At 50.9% G+C, this 17,374-nt stretch overlaps 6 protein-coding genes across 6 annotated transcripts; 2 read left to right on the top strand and 4 right to left on the bottom strand.

The window, feature by feature from the left end:
* Positions 1–3,465: 3,465 nt before the first annotated feature.
* Positions 3,466–5,169, bottom strand: SLM5 (asparagine--tRNA ligase SLM5; the record flags this gene model as incomplete). Its single annotated transcript, XM_041701547.1, has 3 exons — positions 3,466–4,665; positions 4,723–4,843; positions 4,901–5,169. The coding sequence occupies 3 exons, from the start codon at positions 5,167–5,169 to the stop codon at positions 3,466–3,468; spliced, it is 1,590 nt and encodes a 529-aa protein (XP_041554421.1).
* Positions 5,170–5,445: 276 nt separating this feature from the next.
* On the bottom strand, positions 5,446–7,459 carry APUU_30453A (uncharacterized protein; the record flags this gene model as incomplete). The annotated part of the gene is made up of 9 exons (XM_041701548.1): positions 5,446–5,788; positions 5,856–6,315; positions 6,365–6,432; positions 6,493–6,586; positions 6,637–6,724; positions 6,778–6,853; positions 6,902–6,990; positions 7,050–7,151; positions 7,205–7,459. The coding sequence occupies 9 exons, from the start codon at positions 7,457–7,459 to the stop codon at positions 5,446–5,448; spliced, it is 1,575 nt and encodes a 524-aa protein (XP_041554422.1).
* A 766-nt stretch (positions 7,460–8,225) lies between these two features.
* On the top strand, positions 8,226–9,651 carry APUU_30454S (TauD/TfdA family dioxygenase; the record flags this gene model as incomplete). Its single annotated transcript, XM_041701549.1, has 4 exons — positions 8,226–8,502; positions 8,557–9,043; positions 9,111–9,419; positions 9,489–9,651. The coding sequence occupies 4 exons, from the start codon at positions 8,226–8,228 to the stop codon at positions 9,649–9,651; spliced, it is 1,236 nt and encodes a 411-aa protein (XP_041554423.1).
* A 464-nt stretch (positions 9,652–10,115) lies between these two features.
* Positions 10,116–12,666, bottom strand: APUU_30455A (uncharacterized protein; the record flags this gene model as incomplete). The annotated part of the gene is made up of 2 exons (XM_041701550.1): positions 10,116–12,386; positions 12,442–12,666. The coding sequence occupies 2 exons, from the start codon at positions 12,664–12,666 to the stop codon at positions 10,116–10,118; spliced, it is 2,496 nt and encodes an 831-aa protein (XP_041554424.1).
* A 998-nt stretch (positions 12,667–13,664) lies between these two features.
* APUU_30456S (putative histone acetyltransferase (MysT1)) lies at positions 13,665–14,738 on the top strand (the record flags this gene model as incomplete). The annotated part of the gene is made up of 1 exon (XM_041701551.1): positions 13,665–14,738. The coding sequence occupies one exon, from the start codon at positions 13,665–13,667 to the stop codon at positions 14,736–14,738; it is 1,074 nt and encodes a 357-aa protein (XP_041554425.1).
* A 325-nt stretch (positions 14,739–15,063) lies between these two features.
* CCT6 (chaperonin-containing T-complex subunit CCT6) lies at positions 15,064–17,015 on the bottom strand (the record flags this gene model as incomplete). Its single annotated transcript, XM_041701553.1, has 7 exons — positions 15,064–16,287; positions 16,344–16,517; positions 16,571–16,591; positions 16,654–16,695; positions 16,753–16,774; positions 16,827–16,921; positions 16,974–17,015. 7 exons carry the CDS (start codon positions 17,013–17,015, stop codon positions 15,064–15,066), a joined length of 1,620 nt encoding a protein of 539 aa, XP_041554426.1.
* Between the last annotated feature and the right edge of the window lie 359 nt (positions 17,016–17,374).

The following is a 17,374-nucleotide window of genomic DNA, read 5'->3' on the forward strand; positions in this document are numbered from 1 at the left end:
CCAACTTCGGTGGTAGGACCCCGAAATTGTGGAAGGTTTCAGGGCCACGGGGGGTGAGTGGTAGTCGAAAATTGTGAAGAGTTGGGAGACTAGGTACAGGCGGGCTCTATTGAAGGTGCCTGGGGAAGCATGCAGTATTACCCGAACAGGCAGGTCGGGGGAAACCGAAGGGACTGGGCCGGTTAGAGTTGGCCTGAAACGAGAGAGAGGGGGCCGGAAATCCGGTCGGAGAAGACTCACAGGGAAAGACAAGCGATGGAAAGTTGTAGGGGACAAGGGCGGGGAGGGACCGTAGGAGGAGGAGGAGAAGTCAGGAAGTCAGGAAAAGGTCGAGAAAGCAGAAAAGGCCGAAAGATGACAGAGAGGCCAACGCCTTAAAAGAGACAAGAAAAGTAAGAATTCAGGTAAGAATTAGAGCGGGTGGGGAACAGGACCCCACTGCTTAGCAAGGCTAGTTTATACAAGACTCTCACTGCTCAGGCTGGCAGGTCACCAGCCAAGTCAAATCTGAACGGGCCAACAGGAAGCGGGCAATGCAGTGAATGCCCAGAGATGAATCATGGACGGACTCGAGCCCAGAGTGCCTTTGGCCGACCTGGAGCGCGATCCAGAGGAAGAAAGAGAGGGCGTAAAGTGGCGCCAACCAAAAGCGATTAGAGCGTGACTTCTGAAGCTTAAGCTTAATCCAACACGAGGAACCTTAACTCGCTTACTTAAATTACGCCTGATTACCGGCCCATAAATTACGCCCCACGCTGCAACCACAAGAATGTCAACTTAAATAATAATGCTCCCTGATGTGCGCATAATTATTGACTGTCGTGGCAAGTGCCCGCGTATTTTGCGGTAACTGTCCCCCCTCGCAGGCAAAATAAACGAGCAGCCAGCCAGCCAGGCACCAGCAAATGGTCCCATTCCAGCTGAAAATTCCGCGGTCCAAAGCTTGTCGCGCTTGCCCAATGACTCGCAGCTGTTGTGAAGGATCAGTCATCTGCCCCTCTTTGTCTGGAAGTGAAGCCCACTCATGATGCACTCTGTTGCTTGGCCTCTTGGGGCTCACGTAATGGCAGGATGCTGGCTCCAGGATACAGCTCGGCAGTGTCGCACTAATTCAATAATGAGAGAGTGGCAATATGCCTTCTTCAAGTTACGACTTGCCAGAGTGATTATTATTTATGACTGACTCGGTAGCATCGTGCGACAAGACGCCAGGATAAGCGTATCGCCAACAGAGTCGGCCCAAATTAGTTGGTTCCTTGGCCACGCAGCTAGCAGTCTGCTAAAATAAGCTAAACAGCGATGCGACTCTTGATTGACGGGGGGCCCGTATTTGACGGAGAGAGGCGTTTGGGGGTGGGAGAAGACAGATCGCCTGAGCACAGCCATCAATCACATCATTTCAAGACAGGAGATTGAGAAGGGGACACATGCCTCTTTTTTCCACAATCCAAGATCCTTCCTTGCATCCCTGATTGAGGGATCTGATGTAACCTCTCGCCTGGAATCTTCGGTCAATAATCGTCTAATAGGCTGCTCGCTAGCCTGCGTTGGAGAAGCAAGCAGAACCCAAGCTGATCAGGGGTGTTGTGGAACGTTTCGCAGGCTTATCTCCACTAGCATAATTGGTTTAAAGTATGAGACAAGCCAGGTTTCTTTTTTTATTTTATTTTTTATTTTTATTTTTTTGAGGGCAACTCGTCAAATTTCCGGGCTGGGGCCAGTGAAGGAACAGGTTACAGGCTCCAGGTCCAAGCGTGCAGCTTGCATAACACCGACGGTGGTCACAGTAAAATACCTCAATTCAGATATGCTTAACACCAGTAAGGTTGGCAACTTGGCATTCCCCCGCGTGGGCTCCACTGGCTCTGTTCTTTGCCTTCTTCAGCCGGAGCCCAACCTCGTCCGTTTCTTGTCCTTCTTGGCGGTTATTAATATTATTCTTTTTTCGTCTTTTGCCAGTTTCGCCCTCGGAGCACCCGGAAGGCCCGGAGTTCTTGTACTGGCCCAGGTAAGACACTCCATAATCCATATTAATCACATTCACATGAGTGGACTGGCCACTACCCCAGCGCCCTCCAATAACAACCGAATCCGTCGCTCCAGCAGCCCAAGAAGCTTACATTAAAGTAATCCGTTCCTGCCTCTCCACCCGGTCTATCTCGCATAAATCCTCCGTTCTGGTCCTTGTTAGTCACCCCCAAGCAGTTCCAAGCCTTTTAGCGACTGCGCGATGGAGAACTGCGCCCAGCCGAGCCCTGGGCGCTGAAACGCCTCGCTCGTATCGTCGCTCCACTCCATAGTGCAGTCCACTCCTCCTGGATCTGTCGGCTGTCTCTGCCCACAGTCACACTCGTTTCTGCGTCAGGATCAGGAAGAGGCAATGGTGGCGACCGGTGAATATTATTTACCAGTCACAGACTCATATTCTAAGCTAAGCGGCTCACACGGATATATTACTACCACCTTACTCGGAGAATTACCTCTGCCCTGGTCAGCCTGACCTTTCGACATCCTGACACTGGCCAGTGGCCAGCGATGACGAGTCTGAGTGCTTTGGCCCCTCGTTTACTTTCTCGAACAAGTCCGATTTAATAATTGATTATTCTTCACCGTCAAAGTCAAACCTAGACAGTAGACAGCACGTGCCCCTCCTCTCCCAAAGTCTGACAGTCAGCTTTGCGGTCTTGACTCTTTATACTCGCCCGATAAAGTTTCGATAACCTCATCCCGGTCGGCTAAAGCGGCATCGAGAACTTTCGCCCACGGAGCCCCATGCCTAACGCGGTAATCATTATTCAGTCAATAAAATAATGTCATTCATTGTGTTGCAATTAATAATATGTTAATAACACATTGGTTTTTTTTTAAAAAAAAATAGACTCCATAGAATTAACTTCTCATGGTCCAGCCAGCCATACCTTCGGATACGTACTGTGTCCTGTGCGGAAGTAATATTGCGGACTGTGCCGACAACGACGACGACGACGTGGGCCCCGGCGTTGAGAAGTTATTACTTATTGGTAATGGACCACTAATGGTGTATCATGTATCAGTATGAAATATGAATGATACATGCTATAAAAATTCGACCATGCCGCGATGTAACATGGATCCAACGTTAATATGCTGATCGCGGGATCTTGACTTGGATAGAATTACTGCTACGAGTCAGAACTACTAGTAGTGTTTTATCTTCTACGTTCAGTAGTACTAGTATTCAATAATTGGCCTGTGATTGTGGATGTGACTTGACTTGACTATGCGTTTCTGCCTTGCGGCCTTGTCTTTCTGTATTCAGCCGAGACATACTAAATCGTTGGATTCGTTATGGAAATGGCAGTTGGAAAGCCCTCTGCTATGCATTATTGGGATGGCTCCGGATATTCGAATGGGATAGCATATACGCGATGTATATTTTTAGAGCGTCAAGATTCTACATATACTATACAATATAATTACAGATCGCTAGCAATCCGCCCGACCAAAATACCTCGGGAACGCAACTGTATCCCTTATACTCGACACTCCAGTCAGATATCCCAGGAACCGGTCAAACCCGAGTCCGAATCCACCATGCGGCGCAGTCCCCCACCGTCGCAGGTCAGCATACCACTGCAAATGACTGAGGTCTTCTCCTGGGAGAAGGTGGGGATAGTCTTGCGATTCTGCATTCTCAGACGACGACTTGATAAGCCCATGCTCGCGCATGTTCTTGATGAGCTCTGGGAGACGGTGCTCCCTCAGCGAGCCGCCGGCGACTTCGCTGACTTCAGGGAGGAGGAGGTCGAAACAGGCGACTGTTTCTGATTCTGCGCTGGCGTTGGCCGACGGGCCCATGTAGAATGGTTTGATGGCTTTGGGGTAGTCTGTGATGAAAATGGGTTGGCCGTCGTTGATGGCGTCGACGAGGTAGCGTTCATGTTCGAGTTGCAGCCCGCCATCCCAGGTTGGGGCGTACTCAAAGGTCACATTGCCTTGGGAGACGGCTTCCTGGAGTGCTGCGGTGGCGTCCGTGTAGGTAAGACGACGCCATTTGGGTCCGTCCATGAGATTGAGCCAGCGCTGCCGGAGGTCCAGAGTTGCATTTGGCTCAGAGGATTCCGGGTTGGCCTCGTGCTTTATAGAGAGGATTTCCTGTCCTGCTGGTGTTTCGTAGAGCCGCCGTGTTAGGTCGCGGAGAAGGTACTCCACCACATCTGTAAGGGACTCGAGATTGGAAAGGAAGTTGACCTCAGCTTCAAGCATGTAGAATTCACTCAGATGACGAGGCGTATCGCTCTTCTCGGCCCGGAACATGGGCGCCAGCGTCCAGACATTTCCTAATTCGGCCGCATAGGCTTCTAGGTGTAGCTGCGAGGATACGCTTAGGTACTTGGGCGCCCGGAAGAAATGCTCATGTTCCTTGTCCGGAAGGCCCGTCGCCAGAGTCTCGCGCGGAATTACAGCAAAGGTCTCCCCAGCACCCTCGCAATCGGACGACGTTATCACCGGTGGGTGGACCTGTATGAACCCGCCGTTTGGAGCAGCGCGAAAGACATTCCCAAGCTGGTATAGGCATTCAGATCGGAAACGAGCAAGGAGGGAGTTGAGAGGCGTTCGGAATCGGAGGTGCGGAATCTGCCGGAGGAATTCAGGACTGTGGTATTTTTTCTGAATAGGGTATGTCTGTAAAAAGAACCGCCTGTCAGTCGATGTCGTATAGGAGACCATGGTGTGACCAACCTCTGGGTCTGCCTTGCCCACAACGTCCACTGCCGTCGCTTGTAGCTCATGGGTCTGCTCCTTGCCAGGCGGACAGGCCTTCCATATGCCTGATATCTCAATTGCGGTCCCAGTTGATAATCTGCCATGTAAAACCAATTAGAGAAATCGAGAAAACTCGCATAAAGATGCGACATACTCAGCCGCTTGTGCAGGCTTCAAGATCGCCTGTACAGCATCCACGGCAGATCCATCGGAGATCTCTGCAAACGCAAAACGTTTCTGCTTGCGGACAGAGCGAATGTAGCCGTGCAGTTTGATTTCCTGGTCTTCGAGACTGCAGGGCTTTTGCTGGCTGTTTCGGAGGACTTGGGCGCACCGGAGAAGTGTCGGATTTGCGCCTGTTGCCGGGGGGTTACGATTCAGCCTGGCGAGAGACGTGACGAAGGTGCGACGCCATGTCAGCATTTCTGATCAGCGCGAAACAAACAATTGGCTTTATAAAACGAGTGAGGCTGTCGCGATTGTTTTTGAGTTGAGTCACGGGAAACGAGGATGATTCAGCGGAGATAAGATCTTATCGATAAGACCACCCAGCTACTCCCAGCATACATACAACTACTCCGCTGATATAACGCTCGAGGGTAATATGATTTCTATTCATCTTCTAATCTGGGAAACACTTTCGCCAGTTGAACCAGAGACTGTCTGCGAAGGGATCGTCTCATAGGAAACAAAAGCTAACTAACCATTCACTACACGCCGCCTACCCTCAAGATCATGGTCCAATACATCATCAAGGACAGCTTCGTTGTCCCGCTTAGCCTTCAGGCGAGCAATCTTATGCTTACGTGTATCTCTCTCCGTTTGGCGAGTAGCCCACCAAGTGTACGAGTTCGTAAGTCCGCAAAGAGCTATAAGGCCCATTGCGAGCCCGAACGGCAGCTGGTACCGCGGCTCGTACTTGTCCTGGAACATCTGTGGCCCAACTGCGTCACCGACCTGTCCATAACTGTTGACGAAGCCGATTGCAAAGGCGGATCCTGTAGCTCCATTCACTGTCTGAGAGCGCCATGACCACATCATACTGTGCAGCGTTAGTGAGTTGTGTCGTGTGTCAGATGTCAGATGTCAGAGCTGGAGGAAAGACTTACGGGAACCAAGTAACAGATGCGGCATTACCGATCATCATGGCGATGTAAACGCCAATGTCGTTGGGGTACGCCACCAGCACCGAGTAACAAGCTATGACGATGACTGTGCACGTAATGGGAAATACGGGAAGCGGGACTGTTGCTCTGTTGGATGCGAATCCACCGATGATGATGAACACGATTGTCAGAACCGACATGGGGATATTGAGGATCTGAGCTGTCGCGATGTCGCTGAAGCCCATGTTAGCGATGATAGTCGGTTGGTAGAATTTGACGCCACTGCTTCCGCTGGTCATGCAAGCCCAGGTGAGGGTGAAGAGCCATAGTCTGCGGTCACGGAAAGTTTTGACGACTTCCTTGAAAACGAAATTCTTCTCTGCTGCCCGTGGGGAGTTTACCGGTAAGCGTGCTTGGAGGAATGCCCTCTCGGTTGGAGACAGCCACTTGGTTGTAGCAGGGACTAGGAGCTTGGTTAGAGTTGATATCCCATGTCCAGATGGGAAACATACAGTCAGGCAAGCAGAACAGGACCACAACTGCTAATACAATGGTCACAGCACCCTCAACGATGAACAGCCTACATACGATAGTCAGTAAACGAACACTGATATGGGATTTGTGGATTTGTCAAACATACCATTGCCAGCCAGATACGCCACCAGCGCCAGAGGCGCCATTGAACGCATACGCAAGAACTCCTCCTATGATGCCGGCAACATTCCCAACGCTGTCTACAGGCTGTCAGCTGCATCCTCTGAGGATAACCAACGATAATACTTACAAATCCAGACCAATCTCACCGCAATTTCGTCAGGCCGGTACCAGTAGGTAAGTTGCAGAATAATAGCGGGAAACATCCCAGCCTCAGTCTAGACAGTGTTAGGCATTCTCCTTGATGAAACTGGGGTTGGTCGGGAATCACCAATCCGAGCATGAACCGCACGGTATACAGGCCAGCCAGGTTCGTGACTGCAGCTGTGCAAGCCGTGACAATGCCCCTTCGAAAGTCAACTTCAAATACCGGCCAGAAGCGATATGAATCTCACCAGCTGACCATAATCCTAGATTGCCATCGGGATGGTCTGACTTTCTTCAATATCAAATTGGACGGAATCTCAGCTAATATATACGGCACCTGGAAGCCGAGTCAGTGTTGTTGAGGGTTAAGGCAGCATGCTATTCTGCTCCACTCACAGTATACAAGACGGTGACCATGCCAAACTGATCAGACGTGATTCCTAGTTGCGTTAGGATATTGCGATCTGTTCCCTGGTTCATGATTCTCGCATTCGAAGCCTGGATCTGTCAGCAGTCACTCTCATTCTCACCGTTGAGAGTGGAGTGCTAACATTATTTTCATCAATCTTCTTCATCAGGTAGAGCATGCACAGCAGAGGGACCAGACGCCAGTCTACTCGACGAATAAGCCTCCGCTCTTGGTCGACTGTCAGCGCAGTAAGGGCGGCCTCTCGGCTGATCTCATCATCGCTACTAGGGTGCTCGGCATCCTTTCCTGTACGCTTTGCCGTTGTGAAATCATGCTGGGAAGATGGAGCTGTGCCGTAAGCTGTCACCGATATGTCATTTATTTTGGTTGAAGTCATTGTGAGCCGTGGACATGTCCGAGGGATCCAAGGTGTATTATGGGACTCATAGATATATATTCGCAGAAAACCAAAGTCCTTCCGACAACTCGAGTTATGCATTTATCATATCATCACCACGAAAAGCACGTTCATAGCCTCTGCCAACCAATCTTAACAGCAGATGGCGAGTGGTGGGGATAGTACAGACTTGGAGTTGGAGGTGCCAAGGTGGTTGGGATGAAAGATAATGGAACAAAAAGAGATTTAGAACTAAGGCCGACAAGAGCATCCAAAGGGACTTTTCAATCAAAAGAATAGTCAGGAAGGGGCATGTTCTAAGCCGGTACTGGATATTCGGAGCTCAATAGAGCAGCTCCACATCTACAAAACAGTAACATAGTGTTATTTACTCTCAGTACACATATCCGAACCCTAAGTCCACTCTTATCTCTGTTAACCAAAAGTATATAGAGCACGTACTCGAGGTGGGGAACCTTGGGATAGTAGACTGTACTATGCTTCAATGGTATCATCGGCACCGAAAAGCACGTATACTTGGAGCTAGTTTATACCAGCCCGCGCTTTCGACCTTGAATAAGACGATCAGAGGGTCTAGTTTGAGCTGACCACTAACAGTGCAGGCGTTACTCCAACTGTCGTACTTTTCAATATTGGTCAAGACCGCGAAGTAAACTTACTCCTGGTTGGCGCTCCACCAGCAGATAAATACCCCTCCTCACCAAGCTTCTACAATAACCTGGGACACTTCAACCACATCTCCAACATGTCGACAACAGTCACCTGGGTCACCCCTCCCGCCGAGGCCCCGCCGCGTCAGCCCGATATCAACTATGCCCCAGACTACGACAAGTGGCAGGCCCGCGCTGCCAGACGGGTCGCTGCTGGGGGGCTTCCCACCAGGGTCCCTGACGGCTTCCCCGAGCAGCTTACTGGGGATGTAGTCTGGCAGGGTGAAACCCTAGCTGATACCTATGACTGGACGTATGTTCTGAGCCCTGAGCAGCTGGCCGAGATTGACGCCGCCCTGGCCCATTTCAAATGTAGGTCGTGACCAGCCCACTTGTCCTCTTAAACTGCTAAATACAGATACACAGCCCTCGATCTCCATTATGGCTATATCACCCAGGAGACATTTCCCCTCCCAACCCTCCACGCGGAACTCCGCCGTCTCTCCAACGAGCTACACAGCGGACACGGATTCTTCGTCCTCCGCGGCCTCAAGGTCGACGAACACACGCGCGAAGAAAATATCATCATTTACGCCGGTGTATCCTCCCACATAGCCGCTCAGCGAGGCCGGCAGGATCACAAATACAACGGCGCCCCGGCAGACGTGGTGCTCACACACGTCAAAGACCTCAGCCGCTCTGTTGACAATAGCATTATCGGAAGCCCCGCTTATACAACGGATAAGCAGGTGTTCCATACCGACTCGGGGGATATAGTCTCGTTGTTTGCTCTCGAGACAGCATTGCATGGAGGCGCGAGCAAGCTTACCAGTACATGGCGTGTGTATAATGAGATTGCACGGACAAGGCCAGACCTGATACATACCCTGGCGGAGAGTTGGGATATGGAGGTGTACGTTATCATTAGCCCCAATCCCTCAGGCTTTTGTCTCGAAGTGCTGCTTTGTAACGATATGCAGGTTCGAGAAAAATGCACCAAAACAGTGGACAGAGAGACCTCTTCTCCATCTCCTCCCGGCAACGGATACCGTCCCCCAGAGAGTCTCTCTCCAATATGGGCGACGCTATTTCGTGGGGTTTGGTGCTCTCCCACGCAGCCCTAACATCCCCCCTATCAGCGAAGCCCAAGCGGAAGCACTAGACACACTGCACTTCATCGGCGAGAGGTTCTGTGTGAATACCGAGTTCCAAAGAGGAGACATCCAGTACGTGAATAACCTGGCCGTCTTCCATGCGAGAGACGGGTTTGTGGATAGTGCAGAGAAGCAGTAAGTTTTGTTGCAATCAATCGACCACCTCAGCATAGAGCTTGATGCTGACTTGGTTGCCTTGAATAGACGCCACTTGCTACGTCTCTGGCTACGAGACCCCGAGAATGCATGGCATACGCCTGAAGTATTGGCACCCAGATGGGCTCAGATCTACGAGGGGGTATCGCCAGAATCAGAAGTATTTCCGGAGGAACCTTTTATTCGCAGTGCGGGAAATAAGGGCCGATGAAGGGTGCTGTTAGATATTCAACTTTATTGCTGCAATTGCCATTTCTAGATGTGTAGACTATAGTATCATGCACGTGCCCAGTGTTTAAAGTGCGTACATTCAGTAGGGAGGAGCGGCCATCGTCACTTGAACAGGAAGGAGCAACCACCTGAATAGGAAGGGACAGCAACGCATAGAATGGCAGGGGCAACCGGCTTCATTGCACCTGCTCTGGAGGGAATTTGTGGGATATATTTTAAAAGAAGGAGCGATCGTCTGAGCAGAACGACCACAGTAGGAAAGTACTACAAAGAAACAGGCAACATAAGAGCCCTAAAGGGTTCATATTGAATTCATCAAGACAGTTTGTTTTATATTCCAGGCAGACATATGAATTAGGTCAATTTCGATCATTACGCCAAATAAACTTAAGGGGATTGGTCGTTAAACAGTAATAAAAACACAGAACAAAGTAAAGGTAAACGCTATCCTCGTTGTTCGTAAGCCTTGCGTTCCTCCTCGATCATCTCAATTGCTTCGACGAGCTCGCCCTTGGCTGCGGCGGCATAAATTGCCAACCTCTGTCTGCCACCATCTTCTTCGTTCCCGTACCCCATCTGAGACAACGCATTGATGCATTCATCTATCGCACGTTGCTTCTGTTGCTTCTTGACTTCCTTATTTGTCACATACGGAGCTGACTCTTCTGCATGCGCGCCTAGGGGCTGTGTCCGCTCGGGTGCTTGCTCTTGCGGCGTTTGTGAAAATTGATGGAACGAAGCGCGGTGGCGAGGGCCCGCATGTCGACCATTACCCCGAAGCGAATGGCGTTCAGTGGCCCGTCGTCTTAGCCCCGGCTGAGGCTCGAAAGGATCAAAGCTCCTTGGGTCCGGCCCTGGCAGCCGTACGGTTGCTGCACGGCGAGGATGGAAATGATAATGAGCATGGCGGCTATTGTGAGGCTCGCGAACCCAAGGAGTTGGACCGGCTTCTGCGGGAGTTTCCCGAATAGGAGCATTGTATGTTTCTTGCGGAAAAGAGCCAGGAATATGATGGGGCGGGACAGCAGTACTTCCTGTAGCAGCATCCACAGCCTCTTCTGCGTTAGTGGCATCTTTGATTTTTGGTGTGGTTGATTGGCCTGCTAACATGTGCGCATCTAACTGCGACACAGGTGGGAATCGGGCTTCCGTTTGGGCAAGCAACCTATCATGTACCGTTTCGTTGTTTGGCTTTGAGCCGCTGTTGTTGTCACGCCCAGTACTCGGGGAATCATCAGCTGTATCACGACGAACAACACCTGAGGTCTGAGGCGAGGAGGCAGTGTCAGCATTTGAGTGCTCAGTCGCCCGGTGCGCTAGTGACGTGATCGGGGTATGGTCAACGTATTCAAGATTGATACAGTGTCCATCTATAACGGCCCCTTGCAGCTCTATTAATCCCGACGTAGCGGCATCATCCGTAGGGAAGGTCAGATAGCCAAACCCTGCATGTTTGTTGGTCCTGGAATCCAAAGGAAGGTAAACATCAACCTCGAGACCTTTAGACGTGAAAACATCCTTGACCATCCTCTCGGTCACGTTAAACCCAAGATTACCAATGAAGAGTGATCGGGACGGGATGGGTTCAAAACTGTGCGGTTCCGACGATGGCAGATCAGATGGCGGTTGAGGTACAGCGCCAGGACCGGGGTTGGCAGTGAATGGCAGTGGTCCGGGTGCATACCAAGACATTGGGAATGGGCGCGGATAAGGTGGGCCCCAGAAAGTGGGTGGAGGAGCTTGTGGTGGGATTGTGGCCGGGGATGGTATCGACCCGAATGGGAAAGCAAATGGTGAAGCTGTGGCATCACGGGGTTGAAAGGGAGTTGTTGTAGGATTACCCGGACCGCTTGTTGGGGGGTTGTTGGACTGGGAGGAGTAATTAGGGAAGCCAGTAAAAAAGCTCTCCGGTTGCCCTGCCCAGGCGCTTCGAACACTCGACTCGAAAGTGTCGAGTAGGCTTTGTCCTATCCCACCAAGCTGCGCACCCATGTCGCGGAATCCATTTAGTGCCTCGGCGGGTGTAGGAATCTCTGGGAAGCGACGAGCATTTCCCGGGCCATTGTCCCGCCTAATAGTCTCCGGCAGGTTGTTGAGGGCTGATACCATGGCCTTGACCTGGTCCTCGAATACCATGAAAGCATTTCGCATAGAGTCCGTGATATCATTGGGAAGAGCCCTCCTAGCATTCTCCAGATGCCTTTCGAGCTCCGGAAGTTTCGACCTCACCCCGGAGCTGATGGATTCTGCCGCTTCGATAACACTCCGTATAGCCGAAGCAAAAGCTTCCGTCGTCTCCCGTGGGAGATTAGAGGATGATTCGGTTTGCGGGTTCCTAGACGAGGTGTTCGCCGTGGGATCGTGCCGTGTTTCGTTCATTACCCCGGCCATCGCTGCCTCAAACGCGGAGAGCAAAGACTCGGGCGCATCGTTCCCAGTCGTATTCGTCTCTTCATTGTGGAGGTCCAACTTCTCCTCGCAACTCGTATTGGGTTCCGGGGTTGCATCACGATCATTTCGGTCGTCCACAACAACTTGGGCATCTGGCGATTCAGCACGTTTCGCCCTATCATCAAATCCGAACCTTTTCCAAATATCCGTGATAGACTTCCTGCGTTTGATATCAAATAGATGTATAGTGGTAGGGAAACCGGTATCTGTAATTTGCGGGGGCGGCTCGTCAAGGCGCTGGGCGAGTTCAAGGGATGAGCCGACCTAGATGAACTATTAGGTGACGTGAAACAAATTGATTGGGATATGGGGTAAGTACCGTGATGGTTTCGCCATCATCCTCATCTAGATAAGTCAACCGAGCCTGCGGGTGTATATAGGCGATTTCATCATAATCCTCAGCAGCTAACTGCACAAGCCCATGTCGCCGCTGAGGGCCGACGCTCACATCCGTAGCATTGTACAGATCGGAAGCGGTATCTTCGATGATGTCGGGTTGTTGGGAATCTTCCTCAAAATCCCTTATCAGGAACGGCTTCAGCATCTTTGATAGGACGGGGTCCACTTGGACCGTCAAGATTTAGTTTTCGTCAAAGAATGACAGACTCCAAGCTGCGCAAGCGAGACAGGCGAAATAGTGATGGAAAGGTGAAAGTACGAGATGAGGACGGGCGATGTAAGCTTATGGAGGAGGTAGAAAATGCTCGTAGGAGAAGGGGGAGAGAGGGGTGGCGCTGGCGATAGGACTGCTGCCTATGATACCGAAGGCTGTCGTTGGTCTCGTAAAGCTCCCGCTCAGACGGCAGCAAGAGGCAAATTATCGGAGCCAGTCATCGTCACACAGGGTGAAGGTGGTTCACAGGTCGGAAACGTCCAGGCAACAAGATAACTAATCTATGAAGGAGCTTTCAGGAGCTTGAATGCATCGGGAAGAGTTCCTCCAGTCCAGTTCTGCGAAGCTTCGATAATTAACGACGATTGGATGTACCCCGCGTCTCTATTGGCCACTGGTGGATCAACTGATCACCGATGCTTTTCTGGATGCCTGAAAAGTGAAAACAGCTCAACACACTTGAATAGTTAGCATGTGCATGGCGGCTTACTTGTGATGCAGGGTCCTTTGAGACCAAAATTCTGGGCATTTTCTCGTACTTCGCTTGATCGGTAATTACAGCTTCAGGAGGCTGCTAGATTCTTACCGCATCTGCATCGCTGCTTTTACATGGAAAGAATATTCACGTGACCGGAACTAAAAGCAGCAAGACTGCTCCGCGCATCGGAGCTTGTACTGCGCCTGCGCGAAATCGCAAAGCACTTTGACAGACGCGGTGCAGTGTTCCATTATGGCAGTTTGATCTGACCAGAATCCGCACTTCCACTCGTTAAATACCGTACTACATCAATCGCCAATGGACTCACCTCAAGATCGTTCCTCCCCACGAGTTCTTATCCCAACCGCGGGACCGACTATACTGCTTAAACGCTTGATACACCGAACTCCTGCCCGTCGCCAAAAGCGAACTAGAATCATATTCACGCCCAATGGCGGCTGAAGACCCTCGTGCACAATCTTTGACCCGCAACGTCCAGCACGTCGTTCTTGGCAATCTGCGTTTCCAAACCTGGTACCAATCCATCTACCCAGAAGACCTCGTAAGCAAGGACACAGACACGCTCTACGTCTGCCGGTGGTGCTTTCGGTATGCATGCGACATAGGCACCCACGCAAGCCATACGAAACGCTGCCCTCACCGAACGACACCCCCCGGGACAAAGGTCTACGACCACGCAGGCTATTCCGTTTGGGAAGTTGACGGCGCAAACTACAAACTCTTCGGGCAGAACCTCTCCCTATTCGCGAAGCTCTTCCTCGACCACAAATCTGTGTTTTTTGACGTCGTGTCCTTTCTCTATTATATCCTGGTATTCACCGATCCGAATAACAATGACCCGAACGAGACATACCACATCCTCGGCTTCTTCTCCAAGGAGAAGCTCTCGTGGGACGCGAATAACCTAGCTTGTATTCTCGTCTTTCCACCATACCAACATAAGCAACTAGGGAAATTGCTGATGGGCGTAAGCTACAAAATTAGCGGCTGGGAGCAGGATAGCAGCCTAATCGGTGGCCCAGAGCGGCCGCTGAGTGAAATGGGGCGCAGGAGCTATAATCGATTCTGGGAGGAGCGAATAGCGAGATATCTTGTTTCTCATTCTTCCAGTGCGAACGCTGCCGGAGCGGCACAGTCAAAAGAAACCAAGACGCAAAAGCCCACCGCGAATAAGGGTCGTAAGAAACACCCTCACGAACTTATGACGGTTCAAGAGATTGGCCTGGCTACAGGCATGTTAACGGAAGATGTCATTACCGCATTGCGTGGTCTAGGGGCTCTTGAACCGGCGAGCCCCTCTAAAACACGCAAGAGGACACAATCGGGAGCAGGAGAGAGTGATGCGCCTCCCGTTGTTGTTCGAAAGTCCAAGGTCCTGGAGTGGGCTAAGGCCCATAAAATCCCCATACGTGACCCTGTTAGACCAGAAGGCTCTGTTCTGCGTAATTCAGAGACAGCGGAAAACCGGAAGATGGAGATTTCTGGTAGTGATGATGACGAGTGATGCCATTGTTTCCACTTGTACGTTTGGCATAGCATAGGCAGCGTCATTATCAATGATTTAAAATTATATTTTTACGAAAATACTAGTTGTCTGAATCGTCTGTCTAATGATATGGTGATGTCCGCTCTCGCCAACTTGCTGCAGGCCCTTCTGGACCCTGTAGAGCTCGTTTAACGTATAGGCAACAATAATGATTGTATCAGAATTAGATTGGTAGTGTTATTTACCACTATTGAAGTTATTCAATACATTTTAGGCAGAAGCTATCCTAGAGACATCTCCTGAATGGTATGATTTTTGAATCTATATTTTGTGCGTGACGTCCTTACTCCATGCCGCCGGGTCCACCTTGTTTGCCCATCTGCCTGGCCTTGAGGAGCTCGTCACAGAGGAGGAGGTTCGAGGCGATACCCGAGCTGGAAGCGACACAGTTTCGCAGGACACGGAACGAATCGAACACACCTTCCTGCACAGGATCCATAGGCTCACCCGTAGTCAGGTCCAGGCCGACGATGTTGCCATCTGCCCGCTCCTGCTGCAGCACTGCCAGAGAGTCCTGGATGTCGTGGCCAGAGTTCTCGGCGAGGATCTTGGGGATGATCAAAAGAGCATCGGCAAATGCCTCAACACCCCACTTGGCCTTACCCTTGACGGATTTGCGAAATTCGTCGGAGGAAAGGTGAGCGTGGCAGGCAACCTGGAAGGCTCCAGCACCAGGAATAACGCAGCCATCGACGATTGTGTTGTACACTGACCGGAGACCGTCCCGAACGGCTTCCTTAACCTGTGCGATAGTGTGACTGTTGGGGCCCTTGATAAGAAGAGTCACGGACTTAGGATCCTTGACCTCCTCAACGAATGTGTACTTCTCCTCTCCGAGCTGGTGTTCGTAGACAAGCCCAGCCCACCCAAGGACATCGGGGGTAAGATCCTCCACGCTGTTTTGGGCGATACCTCCGCAAATAAGCTGGAGACGCTCCATGTTTCTGCGCTTAGCTCTCCGAAGAGCCATGATACCGTTCTTCACCAGGACATCCAAGCTCAGGGGGTCAATTCCCTTCTGGTTGATGATAACAAAGCTCTTCTTAGGGTCATCTCCGCAAACCTGCTTCTTAAGTTCCACAATCTTTTGTAGTTTCGAATCCACGAATTTGCGCTCACTTTCCACAAGCTTATCCCTCTGCTCGGCGGATGAATAGTAGAACCCGGAGTTAATCTCTGACTTCTCGTACTCGAGACTGACGTTAAGGGTAAGAATAAAAGCATTTTCAACTCGCTTCGGCATATCAGGGTGTCTTGCGCCGTGGTCTAGTGCTAGACCACGGATAAGCTGTGTGTCGGAAGAGGTACGGTGCTGCATGGTCATGATCTCAACCATGTGCAGGTCGGGCTTCTCCGGTGCTCGGTGAATGGCAAGTACGGCATCGACGATGTCAGGTGTGAGTTTCTCGGCGAGCGCGCCATTCAACTTTGTGCTAAGCGATGTTCGAGCAACGGAAAGAAGAAGTTCGCGGTCAATTGCCCGTTCGATCTTGAATTTGTCGAGGAACTGTTCACCAGATCAGTTAGTGTTGCCCAAACCACCGGTATGACCATCCTCCTTACCTTCAAAGCTTCGTCCTTCGCGATCTCATAACCGTCCGTGATAACTCTGGGGTGCAATCCTTCAGAAATGTGACGGTCCGCCTGTCTCAGAAGTTCGCCGACCAGCAATACGACTGAGGTCGTTCCGTCACCTGTGATATCATCTTGAGCGGTCGCAGCACGAGCGATCATAACCTTTTTGATAATTAATATGGGAGAGCGTCGGCAAAAGAAGAGGAAGGTCTTACGGCCGTGGGGTTTTGGATTTGCTGTATTTGTTAGCTACTTCATCAAAAAAGAAGAAAACCAGGGGCTCCAAAAATCAGCTTACCATCTCTCGCAGCAGAACGTTTCCATCCTTTGTCAGCTTGATCTGTTTGTGGTACTGTTAGAGGTTGTTATTGTTTCCAATGGGATTGATAATTCGTACACCACCAGCACCATCCACCAGCCTAATATTTGTTAGCTTAGAGCCAATTTGGAAATTGGAGCTTTGAGACATACATCTTCAAGGTCCCGGACGGACCGAGATTCGACTTCAGGACATCCTGAAGACCCTCACCAGCACTGATGTTCACCTTCAAGGCCTCCGCTCTCCGCTGTACCCTGTTAGTCTCTGCACAGGCACTGAGGGGCATCATTTCTCCATACCCTCGACTCCGCCTTGGGGTTCAGCAGCTGCGTTGCCGACATATCTGCAGAAAAAAAGAAATAAGAAGCAGATATATCCAGGAGAAGGTTACAGAACAAAGAGAACGAGAATAGATAGAAAAGGGCTCGCTGCTGCGAAAGTGTAGCCGCACACCCCGTAGTGGTAGCCGTCGAATGCGGTGAGCGCGTGATTTTGGCAAAAAGCCCACATTCGGGAATCTTACTAGCGCCGGGTGTGAAAAAAAAAGAGCTCCGACATTCGACTCTGCAAATCTACCCTCGAGGCACATTTGTCAATTCCCACGCCGGCCGAAAGCAGGTCTACAGCCTCAGAGTTCTGCGAAAGTCAAAGGGGGATCCGATTAAACACATCCGATCGTGCTATATTTTTAGTACTGAGG

The sequence above is a fragment of the Aspergillus puulaauensis genome, chromosome 3, assembly GCF_016861865.1.
Source record: "Aspergillus puulaauensis MK2 DNA, chromosome 3, nearly complete sequence".
In the NCBI taxonomy this organism is placed as follows: Eukaryota; Fungi; Ascomycota; class Eurotiomycetes; order Eurotiales; family Aspergillaceae; genus Aspergillus; species Aspergillus puulaauensis.